The sequence below is a fragment of the Nothobranchius furzeri genome, chromosome 18 (genome assembly GCF_043380555.1).
Source record: "Nothobranchius furzeri strain GRZ-AD chromosome 18, NfurGRZ-RIMD1, whole genome shotgun sequence".
Classification (NCBI taxonomy): domain Eukaryota; kingdom Metazoa; phylum Chordata; class Actinopteri; order Cyprinodontiformes; family Nothobranchiidae; genus Nothobranchius; species Nothobranchius furzeri.
Window position 1 is genome coordinate 7,757,215 of NC_091758.1, and position 27,143 is coordinate 7,784,357.

Below are 27,143 nucleotides of genomic sequence, written 5' to 3' on the forward strand. Positions count from 1 at the left end.
GTGTTGAAATATATTTGTGATGTTATCAATGGTAAATGGCCTGTATTTGATATAGCGCCTTCTAGAGTCATGGAACCCCTCAAGGCGCTTTACAACACAATCAGTCATTCACACACACATTCACACACTGGTGGGGAAGAGCTACGATGTAGCCACAGCTGCCCTGAGGCGCACTGACAGAGGCGAGGCTGCCGAGCACTGGCGCCACCAGTCCCTCCCACCACCACCAGCAGGCAACGTGGGTTAAGTGTCTTGCCCAAGAACACAATGACAGCGACAGACTGAGCGGGACTCGAACCTGCAACCTTCCGAAAACATATGTAATAAATGTATCTGTGTCCAAGATCATAAAAACATTAAAAGATTTAAAGTGTTTTTCGTTTATATATATATATATATATACATATATAAATACATATATACATACATATATATGTATATATGTGTGTATGTACATATTTATACATATACATATATATATATATAAATATATAAATGTATGTATATATATATATATATACATATATATATATTTATATATATATATATATAAATATATAAATGTACATACATACATACATACATACATACATATATATACATATATATATATATATATATATATATATATATATATATGTATATATATATATATATATATATTTATATATATTTATATATATATACATATATATATATATATATATATATATATATATATATATATATATATACATATATATATATATATATATATATATATATATACATATATATATACATATATATATATATATATATATATATATATATATATATATGTATGTATGTATGTATGTATGTATATATGAAACAAAAGAAGAAGTCTCAAAAGTCTTTAAAAAGAAAAATCCAAAAGTAGAGAGTGCATGTATATATTAGTTAACAACAGCCTAATGCAGCAGCACACCAGCAAAAACAATGTTAACATTTCACGGCATTACGGTAAAAACTAAATCCTGTACCAACTTAATCCCCCTAAACAAGCTGTAATGTTTTAATTGTTAAAAAAGTTTTAGGTTACAAATAAAAAGTATAAAAGATAGTTACTTCTCACATCTCAGATTGCAGAACGAAGCAATGGCGGATTGCTCAGACAGACTGTGACAATCGAGCTCTCTGATTCGTTGGCAAAAATGTCAGTCTCAAAAAATGGAACAAATACGGCCATTTGATTGGTCAACCTAATGGGTGTTTTTTTAACTGTTTTGTCCGGGAGTCGAAGTGCGTGGGTTCGATTCCTGCTCAGTGCGAATACAAAAGTGGAAATGTATGCGATATCTGCATAATAACTCTAATTATTACGTAAATAATTTTTCACAATTACCACTCTAAATTTAATTATTGTTGTGATGAAGAACCACTGAGCTGTGAAATATATTTGGGATAATACACATGTAAAATTATAGAATATACATGAAAAATTACATCTGTGTTGATATATATTTGTGATGTTATAAAACATATGTAATAAATGTATCTGTGTCCAAGATCATACAAACATTCAACATTCACATATATATATATATATATATATATATATATATATATATATATATATATATATATATATATATATATATATATATATATATGAAACAAAAGAAAAAGTCTCAAAAGTCTTTAAAAAGAAAAATCCAAAAAAGTGAAGACAGTTTTTCTGTCTTGGTCCCTCAGCTCCTCAACATATCCAATCTCCCGCCAGTGTTATTCTTCATCTCCTCTACAGACTTTCCGCCAACAGATGTGCAGTAGGACACGCCTGCAGTGTGTGGCCAGTGTCCAGCCGCTTGGGCTGACCACATCAGCTGCAGGCGGGCTGTCTTTGATGGTGGAGCCTGCACGCTAGCAGCAGCTGCAGCAGTAGCCTCTGCTACCTTCCTCTATGAAGGAAGCCTACCTAGGCATAGACATTCTCTTAATTATCTTTGGGACTCATAACTTCAAATAAAAGTGTTCAAATTCTTGCAGTGAGCTTTTATTGTGAAGTTCCTTTCTTTACATGTCCATGTGTACAGCAGGTTGTTGTTAACACATTTAGATTGTTGGTATTCTTGTCGGATCATTTATTTACTGAAGAAAAGAGCTTGGTCCCTCAGCTCCTCGACGCATCCAATCTCCCGTCCTATTCACGTGTCGATAGCACATCTTTGGGGTTTACAGGAAAACAGGAGCGTGGGTGAGGAAATTAATAAACCACTGAGGACGAAGGTTAGAAATAGTGTGACAGGACAGAAATCCCAACAACAAACCAGGTGTGGTTCACAGGTAAACAGCCAGCAAACGTGGAGCGAAAACCACGTGTGAGGAGAAACTGCTGCTGAGCAGCAGGCGGTGGAGTGGATTTTATACAAGCCACATTTATAACACGTTAGAGAACATCACAAACATGTTTGAGTTCAGCAGTGTCACCGGTTCATTATTGGGTTTCTTCATCGACTCCACAGAACTAAGGTTCTCTGTCTAAAGTCCACAATTACTTTATTAATCCCAGAAGGAAGTTAAGTGTTGTCTTAACTAATTATTCAAAGCAGTCATTAAAATAAATACTAGTAATAATAATGAGCTCAGTTGGAAATCTGAGTGGTTAAAGACGCTGAAGGCTGTGGGCAGGAAGACCTCCTTCAGCAGCTCTGAAGATGCTTGTTGCATGAAGACTTAACTGCCAACTGAGGTTATGGTGAAAGATTAGTTTATCATATATATCACAGCTCAGAGGACATTTCAGTTGAAACAAAATCCAGCTTTGGATGCTCAGAACCCGTAATTCTCAAAACTGGAACAACAGTCATTTGATTGTTCAAAAGTCCCCTTCGCTGCCTTGAACCGCTCCTTTGGTTGCCTCTCCCGGTATCTGCTAGGGTAGACGATCCGTTGTTTGTCACGCTCTGGCAGGCGTTGCCAAAGCGTGATGAGTCCGTTTTACGTCCCTTGGCTTCGCTAGGAGCACGATGGAGGGAGTAAAGAAAGGTATGTATGTGAATGAAACAAACTCATTTAAAACTCTTAGAAGGAAGTTTATTAAAACAAACAGCACTCTGGGCTGAAAACGGAAACAAAAAGGTCATCCAAATGCTGGGTATAAACAACGAAAGGGATTTCTAACTAATTAAACGATTTAATAAACAAAAGCTCAGCGCAAAAGGGCTGGAATAAAGGTACACGGAATAATACAAAAGCTGCACCAAAAGGGTGAGCAAAGTCTCTCATTAAATGAGGACTCACAAACTACTATCAATATAACCAAAAATACCACTCAGGCAGCGAAACTAGAACCACTAAGGTGTCAAAACAATAAGTACCACTCAGGTAATGAAACTGGGAGTACCACTCAGGTAACACACAAGACTTTAACGTCTTGAACAAGGAGAGAGAGGAGCGTCAACACCTCCGTGCCAATGCCCAACTGATGTCTCTCTCAGAATGAGAGCTGCCTTTTAACAGGGAGGCCCAATTAATCCAACAGCCTGCAACTGTGCAGGCAGAGTACTGAGGCCCTCTAGTGGCCAGAAAGTGACAGTGTCTGTCACAGTCTGTCTACCCTGCTGTCAGACAGCCCCTGGAGACTCCTGAGCTCCACCAGGGGCTGAGCCAGCTTCAGGACATGCTGGTATCCTGGCTGGCCGTCAGGACCCTGGATCTCCTCCTGAGAAACAAAGAAAATGGGAAAAAGAAGTCAAATTTCTGAATTATCTCTGAATACTGAAAAAACAAAATTAGGTGGGTCAGCTGTGAAATGATTAGCAGATGGGGGATCAAAGACCTCTGAATCAGAGGAGTGATTTTCTACAGGAGTCTGGCTTCCAGGGACGTCGGGAGGGGCGGCAGGATGTGCTGGCTCAGACCCGGGTGCGACAGCTGGACCCCCTGACCGGGCTGCTCCTGAAGTGCTGGTCAAGGACGAAGGCGGCGACAAAGTCGCCCACGTCCTCCTGGATGCCCTCGTCCACCTCGTCCAGGTCGATGACGGCAGCAGCCTCGTCCCGAGCGTCAGGGTCCACGCTGACGTCCTCAAGCACGCGGCCTGTCTGCTGGAACAGGTACTCCACCCCGATGAGCTCACCTGAGATTTTGTGGAAATGTAAACGGTTCAAAGCCCTTCTTAGCAAAGTATTGGTGCACAGTGTCATTAAACATCACGAGTAAATAAAACGTGTTTCTCTGTTCCTCTACCTGTGTAAGCAGCAGGCTTCACCATCTGATGACCAAGCACCCTTTGGCTCTTCTGGTTAGGGGCGTGTCTGAGGTGGCCACAGCAGAGGCGCCTCGTGTCCCTCAGCTGCCGCTGCGCGGTCCTCGTTCCACCTGACCAGTCCCTCAATCAGGAACGCCTGGAAGTACATGGCACTGGCCGACGTTCCTGCGTGATTAGATGAGAAAATCAGCTTAAGCTTTTACTGACACCTGAAAATGAACAGTTTACAGAAATGTATTTGGGTGTCTGATTGTTTTAAATTTTTCAGAAAGACATTGTTTAGAAATTCAGGTGACCTGGTGATCCATTAAAGTAATTCACAACAAAATAACGAATCATTGCTATGAAAAATTAAATAAACAACTAAACAAGTCAGTCAGCAACGATGCAAGTTTATACCGGAAATAAGGCAGCCGTCTTGGACACGCCGTCCTGTCTGCAGCAGTCGCGGTCCACGTAGATGAGCTGGGGGGCAGGTCCACGTAGATGAGCTGGGGGGCAGGTACCTCGGCCAATCGGTACCGCCTCATCAGTCCGGCCGCCATCTTGGACAGGCCCTCGGAGCCCTCGCAGCAAGTGAGGACGCTCATGAGGACCTGGCCGTGCTCGTTGCCCACGTTGGTAGCCCAGGCGGCCGTGACAGAGGCGGCACCTGCGAGCTTCTCCGTCACCTGCACACAGAGAACTTCCTGCGTAGACCAGCAGAACTGTTGTTCACGAGCAGCAAGTAAACACAACGCGGTGACCGACCTTCTTTGTGGAATCCATCTTTAGGATAGATCCGAAGGTGGACGTGATCCTGGCCTTGAACTCGTCCAGCCGCATCAGCACGTCGTAACCGTAAATGGTCAGCAGCCAGACGGGTGAGGGCACAGGGGGCATCTGGGGAGGTGGTGCGATCTGCCCCCTCGTGGTACCCAAGGCCAGGAACTGCTCGCAGACGCCGAGGTACTGAATCGCTCTCCGCATCCAGGCGTCGGAATGCTGCTCCCGCAGGGTGTTGCACAGCTGAGTGGCACTGTTGCCCAGAGTGTGAGATCTCAGCATAGCAACCACCCTCTGGTCACAGGACAGCCTGCGTGAACAAAACAAACATTACAACTTTAAACTCTGCTGGACACACCCGCACGAGCACACAGTTTCACTCTTCTCATACTTGTCACTCGTGTGAGGAGAAACTGCTGCTGAGCAGCAGGCGGTGGAGTGGATTTTATACAAGCCACATTTATTACACGTTAGAGAACATCACAAACATGTTTGAGTTCAGCAGTGTCACCGGTTCATTATTGGGTTTCTTCATCGACTCCACAGAACTAAGGTTCTCTGTCTAAAGTCCACAATGACTTTATTAATCCCAGAAGGAAGTTAAGTGTTGTCTTAACTAATTATTCAAAGCAGTCATTAAAATAAATACTAGTAATAATAATGAGCTCAGTTGGAACTCTGAGTGGTTAAAGACGCTGTGGGCAGGAAGATCTCCTGTGTTACAGCAGCTCTGAAGAAGATGCTTGTTGCATGAAGAGGATGCTCAGTGTTGTCTATAATATTGATTTTATGAAAAATCCTTCTTTGCACCATCATCTCCAGTGCATGGTCCTCAGTCGTCTCCAGAACAGAACCAGCCTTTTTTGCCAGGTTGTTGAGCCTTTTTAGGTCCCTGCTGGCTCTGATGCTGCTGCCCCAACAGCTGGTGGCCCATAGATCTCAACAGACCTGTAAAAGATCTGCAGCCTCTTGCTGCAGACCTTGAAGGATCTAAAATATTATTCAAGATATACAGTCTACCCTGTCCCTTCTTGGAGAAGGCTTCACGCTTGTGTCTCCAGTCCAGTCTGTTGTCCAGATGAACACCGAGGTATTTGTAATCTTCTACCACCTCCCCCATCTCCCCAATAATGCACGTTGAGCTATTCCCATTTCTTTCTAAATCATCTCATTTGTTTTGTTCACATTCAAGATTATGTGAGTGTCCCCACACCACGCCACAAAGTGGTCCACCAGCTCTCTGTACTCTTGACCCTAACCCTAACCCTGGGGACGTGGTGAAAGATCATTTCACACTACTCTCCTCCTCCTGAGGCCAGAAGAAAATACTACCATATCTTAAACATCGCTCATAAGACAACAAACTGTTTTTTAACATGTTAAAAGTCTAATTGTTGTTTTAAAGTAACAATTGTACGTCTCAGTCAGTTCAGTAGCGGAGGAACGTCAGCTCGGAGTGAAAGAGGATCTATTTCAGAGTTGAAACAATCCAGCTCTCTGGTTAGATGCTGAAAACCCTTGCTTCTCTAACTTGGAACAACCCAGTCATTTGATTGGTCAAATGTTGGAACTGAGCAGGGGGACACGCTCCTAACTGCTTCATAACAGTGTCATTTAGGGTTATTATGTTATTCAAAAAGAAAAATGAGGAACGCTTCACGAATTTGCGTGTCATCCTTGCGCAGGGGCCATGCTAATCTTCTCTGTATCGTTCCAATTTTAGTATATGTGTTAGCGAGCTAACACGACGAAAGAGCGATTCCTGAGCTGCATTCAAGTGTTCAATGTTCGGGCTGTGTAGTAACTTACGGTGCTGATCACAGGACCCAGATGCATTATGGGAGAAGTGGGCGGACCAAACGGAAGCGCCGGTGTTCTGATAAAACGTCCTACTTTGACAAAACGTCCTACCCGTAGGATAATTTTACGGTGTCCTCTGATAAAACGTCCTACTTTGACAAAACGTCCTACTGAACGTAATTTATGCACATTTCTGCTGCCAAACAATAATTCCAGCACAAATTTAAGTAGGTATGACAGTTTACCACTTAACTTTGCCAGAGTATGTTTGTAGCTGATATTCATAAAGCCAGTACGGTTTGACACTTCTTTTTACCCATTAAAGTGTGCTTGTAGGTCATATTCACAAAGGTAGCATGCTTTGGCACGTAATTTTTATGCTTCTAGTTTATAATAACAAAGGTAGCATGGTTTGGCATGAAATTTTTATGCTTCTAGTTTATAATAACAAAGGTAGCATGGTTTGGCACATAATTCTTATGCTTGTAGTTTATAATAACAAAGGTAGCATGCTTTGGCACTTGTTTGTAGAAGCAGTCTGCATGCCAAGGTGCTTAAGTTATACAGCTGTCACCATTGAAGTGATTGGAAGACCTGACTATAAAAACTTTGACAATGAACTCACTCCATTATAGTTACAGTATATATTTACTGAATATATTTACAGATACATATATTTGACATTTATAGATCCAACAGAACACAGGGACAAAGAACTGAAAAAGAAATTTAATGTCAACTGTCATACCAAACCAGTAAAATCTGGAACACACTGCATTTAGCGTTTTGTGTGTGTGCCAGTGTGTCCTCCGATTGGAGATGAATGAAACTCATGAAAAATCTTCCTGGCATCATCCATGGTTTTTACTACTCTTCTGGTTCCAACAAAGAGTTCTCCATCTGCAGTAAAACAATATATATTTAGAATTTAATGTAACCACATATATGAGTTGTTAGGATTAACAATAAATTACTGACCCTTTTGTTTGAATTTTGAGGCATATCTTCTGAGGTTTTGCCTCTGAGCCTTGTCATATCCTGAAGGGTAGGAGCCCGCAGAAATGAATGTGTAAATGTCTTTCCAATTCTTCTCCATATCTATGAATGTAAGTAGACATTTTCTTCTGAGCTTCAATATGTGCAGTTAACAATGCAAATAATTTAACTTATTAAATAGCGACATTACCGAAACAGCCTTAAAACACCGAAGCTGCGGATTCAGAAGTGTTGTCCAAATACCACATGTCCAGTAACCACAGCAGACTTAACCAAAGCTGCAAATTCGACAGTTTTGTGCAGAAAGCAGATAGCGACTTTAATTTAATATTGACAAACAATCACAAAGGCTTAAATAAATCAATAAAAAGTACTAATACTTAACTACTTACCTATTTTCCTGCAAATCTGACAACGGAGTAGCATGAAATCACAGCCGGATGCGTCGTGCTTCCCTTTTTGTGTTGTGCGCATGCGCAAGAACGACGGGTAGGACGGTTTACGGGGTAAGAGAAATTCCCGGAACACCGGCTTTAACGTTGAGGATAAATGTGTTTAACTCATCTCAGAAACGCTATGAAAACACCGTGGCTCTAGCACTGCACACGTGATAACAATAACACCTAACTCGTTGTGTTACACTGAATATTTATGGTATTCGTTGGTTTTAGTCCCGCTGACCAACTTCTCAGCACTCTTAAACAGTACACACACGATCTGTCTGGTCCATTATCAAGAAACCTGCTTGTTTTACTATATCGGTTGAATAAAACGCCTAACAGCTGTTTGCCCTCTTTTAATTACCCGAAGAGTAAAGGCTTATTCTAGTGGATTGTCGTAGGTGGAAAACAAACAAAATAAACTGTAATTGCGTTGACTAACCACCAGAGGTCGCGGTCAGACTGCTATAATTTCTGTTAAACAGTCAAACGAGCAGCATGGTGTTGCGTCAGCTCCTGTCGCAGAATTTATATTAACACTTTTAACCATGTCAGGCAAAACATTCACTACCATTCACTTTGTTTAACCAGTTCCCCTTTGACCAATTCTGAATAGTCAGACACTTATTTTACTGCATTTGACATGTTCTTACAATACTGGTTCATCACTACATGTTCATAAAATAATAAAACACTAATGGAACAAACTTAATAACATATTTCTACTCCACATGAGCTTTAAAATAATACAAAATATTTCTACTCCACATGAGCTTTAAAATAATATAAACGTAAACCACTTTAAATAACAACTCCTTCTCATCAACTACCTTGCCTATTTTCACTATTCACCTACATGAACAAAATAACCCTTCTTTCTCAGCAATGCCATTCGTTTTACATGGAGCACACAGGGTAAAATCCAAATAAACATGACGCAGTTAATGTGCCGCCATATCAACTTCGCCATGGGGCCGCGTGCCTACAGCTCATTAACCACACATTAAGAACAAAACTTCGCCAAAAACGATTAACACATCTTCACACGGTTTTCTCCCGTTTTCACCTGTTTATCGCTCTTATATGACGATACTAACCTGTTAAAACAGTCAAACGAGCAGACACGACATCAGTATGTGTTGCTGCGCCAGCTCCTCGTCTCAGAAGGAGGAAAAGCTAACGTCCGCTCCAAACTCTCGGTGGTCCCGGCCAAGTATCATACTGCCCTCTACTGGCATTAAGGTCATTACTTTTACAGAACAGTTGACAAAGACTAATAATAACAATGTCCTTAGACTCTATTTAAGTTTTTTTTTTCTTTTCCTTTTAGCCTGGAATCCATTAAATATATATATATATATTTTTTTTCACACAGGAATACATTACATTCGATGGTTAAAGCATCAATATGAAAAATGTGACCACATCTTTCTGTGTGCGTCACATATTTCCCAACAAAAAAGAAAGAAAGAAGGCTCCTGGCATTGCAACACAACATAGAGTTAAACATCTGGATTCACACACAAAGGTTCAAATTCAGAGTGACATAACTGTCCCCCAACAAGGGCTAGCATGAGTGGTATATTGGCCACCAGGCAACACCAACTTGGCCATGGCCACATCAACTGAGGCGCTTGCAAAAGAAGGAAAAGTGCCTGAATATAATAAGGTTCTGCCCCTCCCACTTGTGAATACCCCCTCCCATCTGTAGATATAGAGTTCACCATATGTTTTGGCTAATAGGAGGGCTGTCCCAAAGACTCATAAGTCAACTGTTGAGCAGGCCTCCTCTCACGTGTAGATTTCCGAACAAAAGCTCTTTGATCCATGGACTGACCAGAGGCTGACTGGTTGGAACTGGTCAGATGATTTGAGGAGGGGTTTACCATCTGTGACCTTGTTGGACTTGAGCCTGCCTGAGTGTTGTTCAGCATTTGTGGTTGTGTCTCTGTTCCAAATTCTCCCTCTTGACTCCATGATGGACCAGCTGTTTCCTCTTTTAAGAAGTCTCTCCCCGTTTCATTGCATGGTGTGCATTGATTGTGGCAATGGGCGTCCTCCATTTCCGGAATGACCTTATGAGGTGCATGGAAAGCTTCCTGCCTCGCAGGTATTCAAACCCAGTAACCCTCCTCCTCTTCATCTGAAGAAGACGACAGATCACTGTTCATGGACTGATTTCCTTTTCCTTTCCATGACCTTTCATTTCTGGTTTCCATGTGTGAAGGTGATTTGTTTTTGCCCTTGCCCTTTTTCAACCTCAGTGAAGGTGGTGACATGTCAATCGGTAAGTCATTCGCCAGATGTTGAAGGTTACGGTGTAATGTACGAGTTCCACCATTGCCCTTCTCTGGGGACACTTTGTACACAGGACTATTATTCATTTGTTCTTTCACCACATATACTGTGTCTTCCCAGTAGGACCTTAATTTTCCTGGACCAGCTCTCTCACTCAAGTTGCGCACGAGTACACGGTCACCTGATTGCAGAACCACTCTTTCATTTAACGGTTATAATGTTGTTTCCCTCTGTCACTTGATAGTTGACTGTGTTCAGCGGCAACTTTGTAGGCTTGTTTCATCCTCGCAGCCCACTTTTCCACAAATCCCCTTAGAGATGTGGCTTCCTCCTGTAGTGTCAGACCAAAGAGGAGATCCACTGGCAAATGTGGGTGCCGTCCATACAATAAATCGAAGGGTGAATAGCCTGTTGATTCATGCCTTGTGCAATTGTAAGCATGAACCATTTGAGGTAAGTGCTCCTTGCATCTGGTCTTCTCTCTGTCTGTCAGGGTGCGAAGTAACTGTAAGAGTGTCCTGTTGAACCTCTCAGCCGGATTACCTTGGGGATGGTAAGGTGTTGTCCTAGAGTGGTCAACCCCCGAAAGCTGTTGCAGGGCCTTAAAAAGGTTATTTTCAAATTCCCGGCCTTGGTAGTGATGGAGTCTTTGGGGATAACCAAACCTTGGAATAAAGTCACTGAATACCCTCTCTGCTGCTGTCTTTCCTGATTTGTTGCGAGTGGGGTAAGCTTGAGCAAACCTTGTGAAATTGTCTACCACCACCAAGATATACTCATAGCCACCTACACTGGACTCCAGGTGCAAAAAATCAATGGACACCAGTTCCAGGGGGGACGCAGTGACGATAGAGCCCATGGGAGCCCTGACATGACTTACTGGTTTCTTTTTCTTCATACAGGGGCATTTCCTTGTTACATAAACCTCAATGTCTTTTTTCATGTAAGGCCAATAGAATCTGTCTCTGGCCAGACTGGTCACTCTTTGTGCTCCTACATGTCCCATTTCATCATGCAGGTATTTTATTGCTATCAGTTTATATTTTTCAGGCACAACCAACTTTCGTCTCTGTACCGTCTTTCTATATAGTAACCCATCTTCAATGTGTAGCCTTTCCCACTCATGCAACAGTCTCTTCACTGGACCACTCATAGCCTTCTTGGTGTGACTTGTGAGTTGTGTGTTTTGTTCTTTCAGTTTGATGATTTCACCGATTACTTTGTCCTCTCTTTGTGCTTGTCTTAGCTCTTCATGGCTTATGGAAGACTGAGTTCCCAGCGTGCAGGGCTCCAAGCCTTGATGCGAAAGGTCCAGGATAGCCACAAAAGCCACATCTTTGTCTCTGGAAGCCTGGGTCCCTTCCCATGTTGCTTGAATGGACTCTCTCGAAAGGGTCTCTGAGCATTCATCCACATATTTACTAATGTCACGAGGCAACCTAGAGAGGGTGACCGCATCACCGTTGGCTTTGCCTGGACGGTATTTGATTTCAAAGCGGAAATCAGCCAACTCTCCAACCCATCTGTGGCCTACAGCGTTTAGTTTGGCTGTGCTCATGACAAAAGTCAGGGGGTTGTTGTCTGTGTATACCAAAAAAGAAGGAGCATAGAAGAGGTAATCGCGGAACTTCTCACATACCGCCCACTTTAAGGCGAGGAATTCCAGTTTCCCGGAATGCATGTGGTACCTCTTCTCTGCGGGAGACAGTGTCTTCGATCCATATGCAATGACTTTCAGGTTTCCATCTTGGCGTTGATACAACACAGCTCCAAGGCCTTCGGCCGATGCATCTGTGTGTAATACAAAAGGGCAGTCAAAGTTGGGATAAGCTAGCACAGGTGGAGTGGATAAGATGTGGATTAGTCTGTCCAGAACATGCTGGTGTTCCTGAGTTCACTGAATAGGGACTTTTGAAGAAAGCTGTCCAGCTTTTCCTTTACTGGTTTTCTGCTGAGGGTGAACGGCATGGTTCCCTTTGATCTGCAATAAATCATACAGTGGTTTGGCAGTTCTTGCAAAGTCCTGCACGTAAGCTCTCTTGTAACTCAGAAAACCTAACAGTTTTCGGACACCTCCAACTGTAGTTGGTGTCTTTTCCCTGAGGGCTTGGACTGCTTCTATGTCTTTCGGGTCAACACGCACACCCTCGGCTGACACCAGCCTTCCAACATAGCGCACTTCCTTCCTGAATAACTTGCATTTGGTAGGTCTGAGTTTTATGCCATGTCGTCGAAGAGCCCTTAAGACCTTCCTTAGCCCTTCCACATGGTCCTCAAAAGTCTTGGCATAGCAAAGCACATCATCCAGATAGGGACTGCAGCACTCATCTCTTAAGGAGTCCAGGACTTCCTCCATACACCTCTGAAAAGCTGCTGGGGCATTTGACAGGCCAAAAGGAATGCGGACATAGACCCCAGGGGGTTATAAAAGCAGTGAGGTGCCCGGATCCCTCGGAGATGTAGCCCTGGTGATACGCCTTCCCTTGGTCTAATATAGAGAACCAGTGGTATCCCCCTAGTGTGTTCATTTGGTCCTGGATTCGGTAGTGGATGTCGATGTGGAATGGTCTTACGATTTAAAAGGCGATAGTCAACGCAGAGCCTCAGTGTGCCATCCTTTTTCTGCACACAGACTACAGGAGCAGAGTATGGTGATTCGGATTTAACTATCCAATTCCTGGCTAGCAAATCTTGAATGTATTCTTTAACTTCTTTGTAAAGAGGTTTAGGAATGGCCGAATAGGAGCGGTGTACCGGTATGTCGTCTTTTAAACTGATTGTCATTTGTAGATTTGAAATGCAGCCAATATCGGTGTCATTGAGAGCAAAAGCTTTGGATTCCTCCAACAATATCTGTCTCACAACAACTTGTTTCTCGGACTTAGATGACTGATGTCGACTGGAGGGTGCCAACCTGCTGCTGTGTCTGTGTTGTTATCTCCACTGATTGTGGGTTGTGTGTCAGTTCTAGTTGTCTGGTCAGTTTCAATAATCTTTTCAATGCACTGGATGTTTCCTAGCATTGTGCGATGAGGTAGTATAATTTCATGCTTTGTTATATTGCCCACTGGAATGTCAACAAAGGGTTTTTCTGTGTGATGTACTTCAACTAGACCATCTCCCACATCCAGCCGCTCAACCTGATCGTAATCAGTGCAAAGTTCAAACAGAGCAACCGACTGGGTGAAGCTAACAGGCACTGGAAACTTTATAATAGCTATTTGCCCTTGCTTAAGAACAAAATCATGATGGCCTATCGTTACTGCCACCTCTTCAGATGTGTTAGCTCCCCTTTCTGCGTTAGTAAAGTTGCTATCAGCTAGCAGACAAGACCACAACAGCATAAAAAGGTTAAACAACACGGATGTCCCTCTTGCATTGAACAGAAGCTTGCTAATTGTCAAGGTAAGTATTTCTGCTTCCAGGCTCTGTCCACAAGACTAACCTGGGTGCCCGTGTCAAGCAGAGCTGTCACGGCGTAACCATTCATGTTACACTTTAGCAGACTTTTTTTTCCAATTAACTGTGCCACTCTTTCAGATGTAGGCTCGTCAGTGGCAGACATGTTGGTAAAACACGTTTGCTGCTGGCACTGTGGAATTTGTTTAGTATTGTTACCATTTGATTGGGACTGCATGTTGTCCTCGATCACAGGTCGCCCCTCACATGTGACCTTTGTTGGTTTCCCGACTGCTTGCAGTTTAGGCAGCCTAACGCACGATGCCCTTCTTCACCACATGAAAAACTGTGTTGACAATTAGCAAGCTTCTGTTCAATGCAAGAGGGACATCCATGTTGTTTAACCTTTTTATGTTGTTGTGGTCTTGTCTGATAGCTGGCACAATAACAAGACTCCAGTGGTAGAGCCTGGGGTCGCGTATCAGTTGGTTTTGGCTGTGTCAGCGATTCCACTAGTTGTGTTAATGCATGCACCTGTGCACTCAGCTTCTGCATGTCTTCATCCTTACTTCTGGAGTGGGGGTCCTCTTTACTGTCTCCCAACTTCCCTGAAGTCACCTGCCCCCTCTGTGCATAAGCGTATTTGGCACGTGGGTTACGCCCAAGGCGCCGTCTTCTTTCGCTCTCTTCGCCGGTTGTTCTGATGACTTGTCTTAGAAGGGCGTCATCTGAAACAGACTTTTCTGAGAGGAGAGGTTTTAACTCACGCCTTATATCTTCGTGTTTTTCACTTAAACCCTGATAAACTGTGTGCAGAAACACATTCTGTACAGTTTCTGCTTCATATATAATCTCAGTGTCTTTCTGTTTTGATGCGAGTATCAGCCACTGTTTCAAACCCACCATACGATGTAGAAACTGTTGTGGTGTTTCATGTTCAAGCTGCTTAGCTGTTATCAGTTCTTGGAAGAGTTCTGTGGTGCCCTTTTCCCCCATATGCAGTCTCAGAAAGCTCTTTAGTTCATTTATAGACATCTCATCTTTACTTATTAACACGTCCTTGAAGTGTCCAGGTTTTATGATCCGCAACACTGCACGAATCACTTCACTTTGTGTGTATTGTTCCTTTAATCCTTCATCAATTTGTTTACTGATGTTATTATAGCTAATGTCCGTCACACTATCACCTATCTGGCCACCATGTATCTTGAACTCTTTTCGGTGGAACATGGCCATATCTCTCAGGACAGCGAAATTTTCAATCCCACAGGGTGGTTTGTCATATAGAGAGGGTAGTGGCGTTGGGGCTCCACCATCAGACGGTGTGGTAGTTTCTCCATCACCAGTCTGATTATTGGTAGAACGTGTAACCTTAGCAGATGGGTTAGCCTATCTAGTTTATGATGTGTGTGGCACTCCTAAACAACATATTTTAAAGACAGTAAATACGATAGACCTTGATCTTCTAACTCAAGTAAGAGTGATGAAGACATATATGAACAAATATAATCAAAGCAACCCCCTTCATCTTCTTTATCCAAGCTAGCCGGGTTAAAACGTGTTTCTCTGTTCGTCTACCTGTGTAAGCAGCAGGCTTGGTGAAGTCCTTAACCATCTGATGACCAAGCACCCTTTGGCTCTTCTGGTTAAGGGCATGTCTGAGGTGGCCACTGTAGGACAGCAGAGGCGCCTCGTGTCCCTCAGCTGCCGCTGCGCGGTCCTCGTTCCACCTGACCAGTCCCTCAATCAGGAACGCCTGGAAGTACTTGGCACTGGCCGACGTTCAAGTGTGATTAATTATAAAATCAGCTCAAGCTTTTACTGACACCTGAAAATGAACAGTTTACAGAAATGTATTTGGGTGTCTGATTGTTTTAAATTTTTCAGAAAGACATTGTTTAGAAATTCAGGTGACCTGGTGATCCATTAAAGTAATTCACAACAAAATAACGAATCATTGCTATGAAAAATTAAATAAACAACTAAACAAGTCAGTCAGCAACGATGCAAGTTTATACCGGAAATAAGGCAGCCATCTTGGACATGCCGTCCTGTCTGCAGCAGTCGCGGTCCACGTAGATGAGCTGGGGGGCAGGTCCACGTAGATGAGCTGGGGGGCAGGTACCTCGGCTAATCGGTACCGCCTCATCAGTCCGGCCGCCATCTTGGACAGGCCCTCGGAGCCCTCGCAGCAAGTGAGGACGCTCATGAGGACCTGGCCGTGCTCGTTGCCCACGTTGGTAGCCCAGGCGGCCGTGCCAGAGGCGGCACCTGCGAGCTTCTTCTGTCACCTGCACACAGAGAACTTCCTGCGTAGACCAGCAGAACTGTTGTTCACGAGCAGCAAGTAAACACAATGCGGTGACCGACCTTCTTTGTGGAATCCATCTTTAGGATGGATCCGAAGGTGGACGTGATCCTGGCCTTGTACTCGTCCAGCCGCGTCAGCACGTCGTAACCGTAAATGGTGCGAGTGCGAGATCTCGCAACCACCCTCTGGTCACAGGACAGCCTGCGTGAACAAAACAAACACTACCACATTAAACTCTGCTGGACACACCCACACGAGCACACAGTTTCACTTCTCTCATACTTGTACGTGAGTACAGCTGGAAACTGGCAGCTGTAGGTGGGGGGCAGCTGCCTTACAATGCCCTGCGACCACCCTCCGACCTTCTTCTTACATCGACGGCACGCCAGGCACTCAGTGGCCATGATATACCAGTCGTTGATGTCCGGGACCCTCCGGATGGTCCTGTAGAGCCCAGCCTTTATCAGGATGCCGCTGCACAAAGGCTGGGGTTACGTCAGCTGCAGGTGCCACATCCTGTGAGGCATCCACAGGAAGAGCCGACATGCAAAGAAGGGGTCGGGAGAGGCGGGAGGCTGATTGTAGACCGCCCGGGGCTGGGGAGGGTACCACCAGGGACTGAGCTCCGTGATGAGCCGCGGCCTCCCAGCACGGTCCCTGGTGAACAGCAACCGGCCGATCGTGCGCAGGCGTCGGGTCCAGGGTGGTGCAATGTCCAGGGTCGACCACGGACACTTCGGCTTCCGGATTGGCTGCTCGTCCAGGGTGCGACTCTGGACATCGCCTCCCGGTTGGCTGGGAGTGAAACTGACGTTCCGTCTTCTGATTGGTCGGCTCGACTCGACTCGACTCGGCTCCTCGCGTGCGCCTTCGGATTCCCAGCAAACATTCCGGTGCCGGCGACCCGAGCGCGAGTTGGATACGTCGACACCGTTACCTGCGGGAAAATACATAACTACGTGTTTTAAAAAGGTCAGTTCTAAACTTTTCTTCGTAAGTTACCCGCGATTAGTGTGTGTCATTGTGTTTTAACCGAGTTTTTACCCGTTCGAACTGATATCATCACAGAACAGGCGAAGAGGCTGGGGGGATGAGGCCAGAAAACAATAAAACAACAAACTTTTCTTTTAAGGTTGAGTTACAATCGTACCTAAAAATGGTTAAACCATTTTTTCTACGATCTACGATCCGATCTGGTAATATTTAAGTAGCGAAAATGCTAGTAGCATTTATGCTAGTTAAATATTGATAAGATTAAAAAAATAAACTCGTTTTAATCACTCCACGTGATGTTGCATGCTGCTTTTTGTCTCTTTCAAAGCTGTTGGTGCTTAGATCGTTCAGGTTAGTCTTTATTTAGCTTTCAATGACTATATGACCATGCATATGTCAGTCATAACACAAGTGCGTCTTGTGGTTCATCGTAAAGTGTTTATATCATAATCTGGTTGTTAAACAATTGTCCAACAAGCTCCGGGCACAATGGATGCAGAGAGGCAGGGATTCAGGGCTGCACTGGTGGGTGAATTTTGGGAGTAGTAGTAGCCTAAAGATGCATTTTTGTTATGCATGACTTATTGACTGTCTCAGTCAAATATAACAGTTGTTTCATGAAACAGGATGTAAACAACTTTCTGTGCACAGGTCTGGAGATGACATCACCAGTGATTCGCATAGTCAACCCAGGAGCTCCCCTGAATCGCCAGCAACCCGTACTCCTGGCCACCAAGGAGTCTGGCCTTTATAGGGACAAAAAGCTGTGGTTTCCTGTGCCCCATCCAGAGCTGTTGTACCAGGCCACTGCCCTCGAGTGTGCAGAGAAGCTCCTCAGAGCCAACGGCGTCTCTTCACCAACGCGACAGCAGCGTCTGGGGAAGCTGGTGTTTGGAGACCTGTTGGGGTCTGGAGATGCTCCCTGAAGTGTCCGCGTGGAGATGGGTGGGCGGGGAAAGGACGTGACGTGCACCTGTACAAATCTGGCTTCCATCACCGGGTATTTGTCTCATCATCAGATATTAACACAATATGTGACTTTTCACAAAAACCAAAGTGTGAAACAACGATTTGAAAATAAATGTCATTTTCTCCCATCTGTCCCACAGGTACGCCACATCTGTGACGTGTCCAGCTGGTACACAATGCTGACTGAGGTGCTGTGCTGCGGGCCGTGCACCAAGGCTGCAAGAGCTGGAGATGGCGGCACCGTGGGACGGTGGCTTGCGTGGGACCCTGCTATTTTGTCCCAGCTTAGTGAGGCTCACCAAGCTGGTTTTCCTGCCGTGCTCACGGCTAAGTGAGTGTGGTCTCCATCTGTTTGTCTTGGTCGTATGTTTTATCTGAAAGGAAACTAAAGTCAGCTGAAGTCATCTAAATCCAATCATTTTCCTGTCTCTGCTGGTGTGCCCCTGGGGCCCCTTCTTTTCATCATTTACCTTCTCCCACTAGGTCACATTTTCCGTAAACACGACATTCATTTTCATTGTTAACGTGGGTGACACCCAGCTCTACCTCTCAACTAAACCCTCAACTTCACTCCCACCTTCCTCCCTTACCCTCTGTCTCCAAGAAATCCATTCTTGGTTCACTTCCGACTTCCTCAAACCGAACAGTTCTAAAACTGAAGTCCTCCTGGTAGGTAGGCACACCTCACGTTCTCTCTACATCTAACAGTTTCCCCATCTCTACTGATAACTCAGCAGTTACTCCCTCCCCTCATGTTAAGAGTCTGGGCGTCATCCTCGACAGCACACTTTCTTTTCAATCTCACATCAACAATATTACCCGGTCTGCTTATTTTCACTTGCGTAACATCTCCCGCCTCCGTCCATCACTTACTCCCTCCACCACCCGCAGGATGGTCCAGAACCTGATGAAGAGGTGCTTCAGCCTGGACAGCCAGAACAGGAAGAGACCGACGAGGTTTATCACAGCGATGCAGAGGATGGAGCCCTGGATGCTGACCTGCCCCACATCGCTTTCACCAACAATGAGACGGCGACTGTGCACCACCCAGCTTTTGTAAGCACTTCATTCATTTGATTTTGGTCACTATTGGATATTTAGTGGTTTATTTTAACGAAAAATGTGTGTTTTTTCCACAGGACGACGTCTGCAGTGCAAACCCCCTCCCTGGCTTCCAGCAGCTGGAAAGGTTCTGCTCTGTTCTTGTGTACGTTGGGCTGACGGAGAACAAGCTCTCTGTCACCACTAAGGCAAGGGATGGCATCCTCAAAGCCTGGAATGCTGTGGAGGAGCACGACAAGCAGCCGCAGCAGTTCACTCAGCTGTACAGGAGTCACTGGGGAAACACTTTGTACTGCAGGACAAAGAGGGACGACCTGGTTGAAGCTGCTGTGGTGCAGAAACTAAAGATGTCTAAACGCTACACACCAGCACACAAGATCAGCGCTCAGCACAACAGACTGATGTACACGCTTGTGAAGATGCTGTGGCTGCGTTTGTCCCACGGGTCAAAGAAAAGCCCAGAGAAGACGGCCATCCTGAAGGCGTACGAGCAGGTGCAGCACCGGATTCTGGTAGAGGACCCTGTTCTGAGCAGAGTGGGCATTCCTCTACCAAAAATCAATTCAAAAACGGTGCATGAATTCATATCTCATCAAGAGAGACTCGTCAGCTTCCACGCCACCAGACAGCCAGCCACCATCACCAAGCTGACTTCCATCTCAGCGGCTGACATTCCTCCGGCACCTCCTCAGCCTGCCGTCCTCCCTCCGCCGAGTTACCCCGTGATGGACTATAAATTCACAGAGACTCCAAAGGCGATACCGCTGCTGTTTAGTTTCTGTTGTACTTGGTACAGTTGAGCTCTGCAGAGCCGGTTGGAGCTAGCTTGATTTGCACAGACGCAGATGCACTGCAGCTGTCGTTTTATTTAAATGTTTTTTTTTTCTTACTGTCAAAGTTTGTGTCTGGTTTGTTTTTGTTTTTTCTTTGCACAAACCAATGCTGTTTGTCAGCTGTAACTTTGTTTAGCATTTTTTACACATTTATTTTGAAATAATTGATGCTGATGTTTGTCATCTGTACTGTTATTTTTGTATTTTTTAACAACATTAAAGCTTGTGACAATAATTTTGATGGTTATTGACCATTTCCAATTTTTAATAAAATATTTGTTACAGTAAAACAAACGTCCTGACGTGTCCTGAATTGTCATCTACACATCTTGGACTGCTTGAATTTATATGACTTTATGAGATGGTGAGTTTTTGAGCACAGTGTGAGCATTTAAAATTGAATAAATTCTCTCTAGAAATTTACAAACTTTGAATTAAAAGCAGAATATTAATCCCACATCTGAAGAAAGTTGTGAATTTGTAAAACACCAAGGACTGTTTTTAAATAAACAACTGATTAACAACAAACAAATCCACATGTAACAATAACATACAGGTAAGTGTAATGGATTTTTTGGGCCACCAGATGGAACCAGACAAAATAAAAACAAAACAAATGCTTTTGTTTCATGATTTTATTCAAGATTTGACTGAAATTAAGCACAAATTATTGCTCAGTATTACACAAGACATCAACTGACTGCAAGTTATATCACAGGACCCCAGAAATACATGAAATGTAGAACCAATGGGGGAAAATATGCAAATGGTGGACCGCCATCTTTGAGAGCACGCCCATAACATACACAGACAGTAGATGGTGGTTGGCATTTTTTCAACTAACTTGCAGCTACGAGCAGCTGCTCGTCACTTACAATCTACTGTTAATCTAGAGCATACAACATCCCTAATGTCAAACAATTTCTCCTTTGAGTTGCCCCGGTGACAAAATTACCCATCATGCATCTCCACAGGGTCACTTTGTCATACTTGAACAATCGACCAACCATCGTTTAGGGGAATTGCACTACTGACCGCCTCACCCCCATTCGCGTAAATCCTCTAATACAGGCCTGCATTCAATTAACGGCCGAGTCTCATATTTTGGCCAATTCTCATATTTTGGCCGGTGTTGGAGTTGGCAGAGGTGAATAATGGCCGGTCTCTTATTGTGGCCGGGTGGAATGTGGTAACAAGCAAGTACGGGGGGCGGTTGTGTCCTCGTCTCACTTTTGATTTGCCAGTGATAGACCTTTAACCGTGCGGAGATTAAGAGGAGGCGAAAATTTGATATTGTAGGACACCGTGTGTCTCAGCGGCAGGTTTATAGTAGTGATGTGTCAGTCGTGAACGAGCCGGCTCTAAGAGCCGGCTCTTTGAAGTGAACGACGGGAGCTGGCTCGTCATTGGGAGCCGTCCCCTCCCCTCCCCCCTCCCCTTTTGCTTTGGTGAAAGCTACAGGCGATTGGTCAACATGTGTAACTGCATGTCCAGACTGTCCACACACAGAGCAGTAGGGGCGGGAAGAGGGAGGATCAGACTCAGACACACAGCAGAGCACATGTGGGAGGAGGGAGACAAGAGGGAATGAGGAGGAGGAAAAATGCGAGCGAGAGAGAGGAGAATGCGACATCGGAAAGTGGAGATTTCTGAAAGTGTTCAGTTATTAAACCCATAGAAATGATAAATATATGATATATAGCATTTTTTTACATTAGTAAATCATTTTACATAAAGTTTTGCATTATTTTGGTTATAAATGTACTCTACACAACAGAAAATCTGAGGAGCCACTTGAGAGCCGGCTCTTTTTGGTGAGCTGAGCCAAAAGAACCGGCTCTATTTTGAGCTGAGCCAAAAGAACCGGCTCTCTAAAAATAGCCGGAATTCCCATCACTAGTTTATAGTCCCCAGATCAATCAGCAGGAGGCAGTAGAGGTTCACACAGACCTTTATTAGGCTTTTTCTTCAACACTTTATAACGCTACAGACACCGATCCTCTATCACGCTCCTACCACACAGAGTCACGGTGTCAGTTAACCATGCTAATTCAACCTGCTCCACAGAACACACATCACCTTCCCTGTGGCTTACATAACACTCACACAACACGCAAATCAACACATAGGAACTAGCAGAATGATAGGAAACACATATAACACAATACCCAGAATGCACCTGGCTTACCACCCCAGCCAGGTCATCACACTATCAAGTTCAAAGAGAACGTGCTGATTATGCTGCAGAACACTGGGGAGCAATAGGGCTTGTTTGAACTAGTCGACTTCACTATTGTGACTTTTTATGCCTGTCATCGACTAGTCGCTGTCACGTGATAATGACCGGCAAGATGCAGCCCTCGGAAAAGACAGCAGCCTGCTGTCAGCAGGTGACAAGCTCCTGCGCTCGGGGGGGCAACGCGCTGTGCCAGAGCGTCGGTACTGACACGCGATCGTTCATGTCGGTTCATTTCCTTTAATGTTTTCTGTCTTTTATTTGCGCCTGATGCGTTTCGCTGCTGTGGAGCGGGGCGCATCACCTTGTCCTCCAGTGACACACCAATCACTGATGCGGCCACCAAGCGGCGAGCACACCGCTGTTTTTGCGGTCGGTAGATCTGCGTCCTGAGCACGGCCACAGTAACATTATCAAATCAGGTGTTGCCACCTCAAAAACTAATTTAACACGAGATCGTTCATGTCGGTTCATTTCCTTTGATGTTTTCTGTCTTTTATTTGCGCCTGATGCTTTTCGCTGTGGAGCGGGGCGCATCACCTTGTCATCCGGTGATGCACCGATCACTGATGCGGCCGGCGAGCAGCGAGCACTCCGCTGCTTTAGCGGTCGGTAGATCTTTTAGAACTGCAGTTCAAAGGTAACTCATGAGGTGAATATATATGAACCCAGGTAGCAGTTTTTCTTTAGGATTGAGAGGAGATGCAGGAAGATAATAAACAGACAGGACAGAAAAACAGTCAAATAAAAACAAGTTAGTTTTTGTACCTGCTGGTTGCAACAAACAGACACCATTGAAGGTCATCAGAAGTGAGGAACAGAAAATGAAATAATTATTTTAATGTTTAGAGCAGCAGGAACTCCGAGAGGCTGCAGGCGCATCAGTGAGTTTGCGGCCGCTGCACAGGGGGAGGGGGGAGATGGCTGAAGCAGAAACTACCGTTGTTAAAAGAAATGTGTTTAACTTTGAAAATGTGGGTGCAATTTTAATTGTCAAAAACTCCAGCGAACCATTAGTTCATTTTGCTCAAATACAAATGCCTCTAATTCTGGCCCTCCTTCCAATAAAGGCCTGGAGCTTGATGAGCTTGAGTCAAATACAGGCCCGGGCCTGTATTAGAGGATTTACGGTATGTCTGCTCTCAGAATTGTGTACTGAAACTAATTTCCCTCTGGGATTAATGAAGTTTCTTTGAATTGAATTAATGTTTGATGCCTCACCTTAGAGCTGGCAGCAGGAGGTGGGGGAGGGAGGACTGCAGCAGGGAGCGCTGGAGTTTCTTGTGCGGTCTCCAGGAGTTCCTCGTCTGTGGGTTCCTCCCGTCCCGCAGATGTTTTTTTGTAGCCACAGGAAGGCGGCGGAGAAGGAGGAGGAGGAGGGAGCAGGAGGGGTGCCTGTACTCCAGAGGCTGAAGCACAAGGGCCACGAGTTAGTGACTAGTAACAATTCAGTTGAACTGTGAGCTGCACAGACACCACAAGTCAAAGCAGGAAGCAGCCAGAGAGACGAGGATCTGACGATTAATGAGCACCAGGTGTGTTTGGGAGGGTGACTAGGCAAGACAGAGCAAGGTGACATCTACAGACCATGACATCAGTGATGGAGACTAGTTAGAGGCAGCGGGTTGCTACTTGTGAGTTACCAACAACCAATCAAAGTGTAACTGAACCCAAACTTACTGACACTCCCAGTTCATCTGTCGTTACACAAGTTTTTATGAAGTAGAGAAAAATGAGAAACGAGTCAACATCTGTTCACATCTGACTGTTACCAACAAAATATGAAATGAGCACATTTCTGTCACTTACGTTGCCCTTGGTCAGCTACCGCCTGGACCAGCTCTTCATCACTGGGCTCCCCAGATGCTGTGGGTGGACGAGCTGGTCTGAAGGAGGCTGGAAATCAAACCATCAAACATCAGGCTTTTGCTCCAGAAAGTGTGAGAGTGAAACACTCAATGTGCTGACCTTGAGTAAAAGAATACAAAAGAGATCATTAAACAGACTTAGGGGCCACCATCTTTTTCAGTTTTGCCTGCATTTCCACTGCAGACACAGAACGCCGCCCAGACACAAAGGCTGCAAATCTGAAAGGTGACAAAGTGTTTGTTCAACAGAATGTTATTTTAAAGTGTTGTAAACCATCAGAGATTAAATAGACAGAAAACATACTGAGATGCAGCCTTCGGCCCCTGGTAGGAAGGAGAGACAGACACTCTGCTGCAGCTGGAGGAGGATGCAGCCACTGGGGTGGAGGTGGTGGCAGCACCAGCAGCAGCAGTAGCGCCCTCCCTCTGTCTGTCCCTCTTCTTCACGTAGCAGACGGCGTTCTCCATCTGCGAGCCTGGAGCTGGCGTCGTCCTCCTTAGGTAGTTGACAAACCTGTACAGGTGAGACACAGAAGTTCATTCAGACTAACTTGTAAGTTGTTGTTGTGTTTTGACTCTATTGGTGGGAGACCATGACTGTCTAGAAAGGAACTTACAAACTAAGTGGATTATTATTATTATAAATAATACCATCATCATCATTATTAATAAAAGTAACCACCGGATCATTTTGGCTCTGCAGGCTCTCAAACTTAAAGTCCCCAAAGCCAACAAGGGCCAGTCCCTCCTGACCAGGCTGGAGGGACTTCACCCGCGCCTCCTCAAACGCCTGCCGGAACCGGACTGCCTCAGCAAATTCCAGGCATGCCAAGGAGTAACGGGTGAAGGCGTCCTGTGTGTTCACAAAGTAAAGGTTAGAATGATCAAACTCTGTTATGCACAGAGGAGGGGAGCTGAGAGATCCCACCTTGTTGGCTATCAGAGGGGACTGAGAGCCAGTTCTCTCTTGCTCCTTCTGGTGAGAAGCCACCACCACCATCACGGCGTAGCCCACGTCGTTCTGCAGGAGCCAGTGGAAAGTCTTGCCCTGGTACGTCCCAAACTGGACCTTCCACCGGCTCAGCACGAGGGTGGCGTTGTTGACATCGCCACCCTCGCTGGCGATGTGGGCCCTTGCCTCCGCCTCCACCTCCTCTGGCTGCTTGGCCCTGTACCCCTGCCTCTGGGGTCCCACGGCCTTTGCCTCATCTGAGGCCTTGAGGATCAGGGTCCCATTCTTGGCCTTTGTAAATGTTGGATGTTCCATCTAAATAAAGGAGCAAAAGACTGGATGAGAAGCTGCAGGAAAACCAGGTTTACAGTTCATACAAAACCTGAGCAACTGCTGATCAGTAACAGATTATCTTATTTTTCATTAATGTTATGTTTAGTTTACATGACGTGCTGTCCTGTCTTATGTGAAATAAACAACATATGAAACAAACACTCAGATTTTCTAGGTAGCCAAAAGCTAACTAGCAAACCCAGTTATTGGCTGGATTTTCTATAAGTGAAGATAAAACTAATCAGAGCCCAAACATGCACGATCGTGATGATGAACAACATGGTTGAATAAACACTCACATGTGGTTTTTAATGCAATCAGGATGGTGTTTATTTAAAAAATTCCACAAGTACAAGTATATATTGGTTAACAGCAGTGTAATGCAGCAGCATGCTAGCTAAAACAATGTTAGCATTTCACGGCATTACGGTAAAAACAAAGTCCTGTACCGTCTTAATCCCCCTAAACGAGCTGTAATGCTTTTAATTTTTGTAAGTTTTTTTTACTACAAATAAAAAGTATAAAAGATAGTTACTTCTCACCCCTCAGATCTCGGAGCAGAGCAATGCAGAGCAATGGCGGACGCTCGGACAGGCTGTGACAATCCAGCTCACTGATTCGTCGGCAAAAACGTCAGTCTCAAGAAAGGAACAAATCCGGCCATTTGATTGGTCAACCTTATGGCACAAATGGAACAAATGGAACGAGGAACTGCGGTTGCTGCTCATTCTTCTCGGTGTTTTTTTAAACTGTTTTGTCCGGGAGTCGAAGTGCGTGGGTTTGATTCCCGCTCAGTGCGAATACAAAAGTAGAAATGTATGCGAAATCTGTATAATAACACTAATTATTACGTAAATAATTTTTCACAATTACCACTTTAAATTTAATTATTATTGTGATGAAGAACCACTGAGCTGTGAAATATATTTGTGATAATACACATGTAAAATTATAGAATATATATGAAAAAATACATCTGTGTTGAAATATATTTGTGATGTTATAAAACATATGTAATAAATGTACCTGTGTCCAAGATCATAAAAACATTCAAAGATTTAAAGTGTTTTTCGTTTATATATATATATTTATATATATATACACACACACACCGTAAATCCTCTAATACAGGCCGGTATTCAATTAAAGGCCGGGTCTCCAATTTTGGCCGATGTCAGAGTCAGCGGAGGTGAATAATCAATCAATCAATCAATCAATCAATCAAATTTTATTTGTATAGCACCTTCTACAACATTATCCGAAGCCCAAGGTGCTGAACAACATCATTAAAAGAAAAACATTCTCAATACATGGGCATAAAAGCACGATAAAAACATAAAATCATAAAATAGCAAGCAAACAGTATTACAGATAAGAGATATTGGAATAAGACCAATCGATTAAAAAAACAAATGTCAGACAAAATAAAATCAAGCATCCGATATAAAAAGAAGAATAGTTAAAACCATAATGTTAGGGCAATTCAAGTGACCCTAGCGCTGAAACGCAATCAGATAAAAATGAGTCTTTAAACGAGACTTAAAAACTTGAAGGGATGGAGCCTGTCTAATGCTCAGTGGCAATTCGTTCCACAGAGTTGGAGCAAAAATAGAAAAAGCACGACTACCCCTCGATCGAAACTTCGACCGGGGGA

The 27,143-nt window shown here is 44.3% G+C and overlaps 1 protein-coding gene, 1 long non-coding RNA gene and 1 other non-coding gene across 11 annotated transcripts; all 3 read right to left on the reverse strand.

Moving 5' to 3' along the window:
- Nucleotides 1-3,035: 3,035 nt before the first annotated feature.
- On the reverse strand, nucleotides 3,036-16,885 carry LOC107374019 (uncharacterized). 9 transcript variants are annotated; one of them, XM_070546905.1, is made up of 6 exons: nucleotides 16,526-16,885; nucleotides 4,985-5,309; nucleotides 4,634-4,905; nucleotides 4,213-4,399; nucleotides 3,803-4,102; nucleotides 3,036-3,685 (listed from the first exon to the last, which is right to left on the reverse strand). In XM_070546905.1, the coding sequence occupies exons 1-4, from the start codon at nucleotides 16,645-16,647 to the stop codon at nucleotides 4,357-4,359; spliced, it is 762 nt and encodes a 253-aa protein (XP_070403006.1). In that variant the 5' UTR covers nucleotides 16,648-16,885; the 3' UTR covers nucleotides 3,036-3,685; nucleotides 3,803-4,102; nucleotides 4,213-4,356. The 9 variants fall into 9 exon arrangements, with proteins under 9 accessions (XP_070403006.1, XP_070403005.1, XP_070403012.1 ...); XM_070546904.1 differs by having other exon boundaries at nucleotides 3,036-4,102; XM_070546911.1 differs by lacking the exon at nucleotides 16,526-16,885 and adding an exon at nucleotides 15,511-15,648 and having other exon boundaries at nucleotides 3,036-4,102.
- Nucleotides 6,640-6,745, reverse strand: LOC129163746 (U6 spliceosomal RNA). Its single transcript, XR_008563545.1, has one exon. It is a non-coding gene; the product is annotated as a U6 spliceosomal RNA (small nuclear RNA).
- LOC107374018 (uncharacterized) lies at nucleotides 7,429-8,321 on the reverse strand. Its single transcript, XR_011517206.1, has 4 exons — nucleotides 8,188-8,321; nucleotides 7,986-8,073; nucleotides 7,778-7,897; nucleotides 7,429-7,699 (listed from the first exon to the last, which is right to left on the reverse strand). It is a non-coding gene; the product is annotated as an uncharacterized lncRNA (long non-coding RNA).
- Nucleotides 16,886-27,143: the final 10,258 nt, after the last annotated feature.

Coding starts and splice junctions, on each gene's coding strand:
- LOC107374019 (XM_054742031.2), bottom strand. CDS start 15,168: ATGGCCATGTTCCACCGAAAAGAGTTCAAGATACATGGTGGCCAGATA. Junction 12,325..14,501: donor AGAGGACCCCCACTCCAGAA/GTAAGGATGAAG, acceptor TATTACACACAG/ATGCATCGGCCGAAGGCCTT.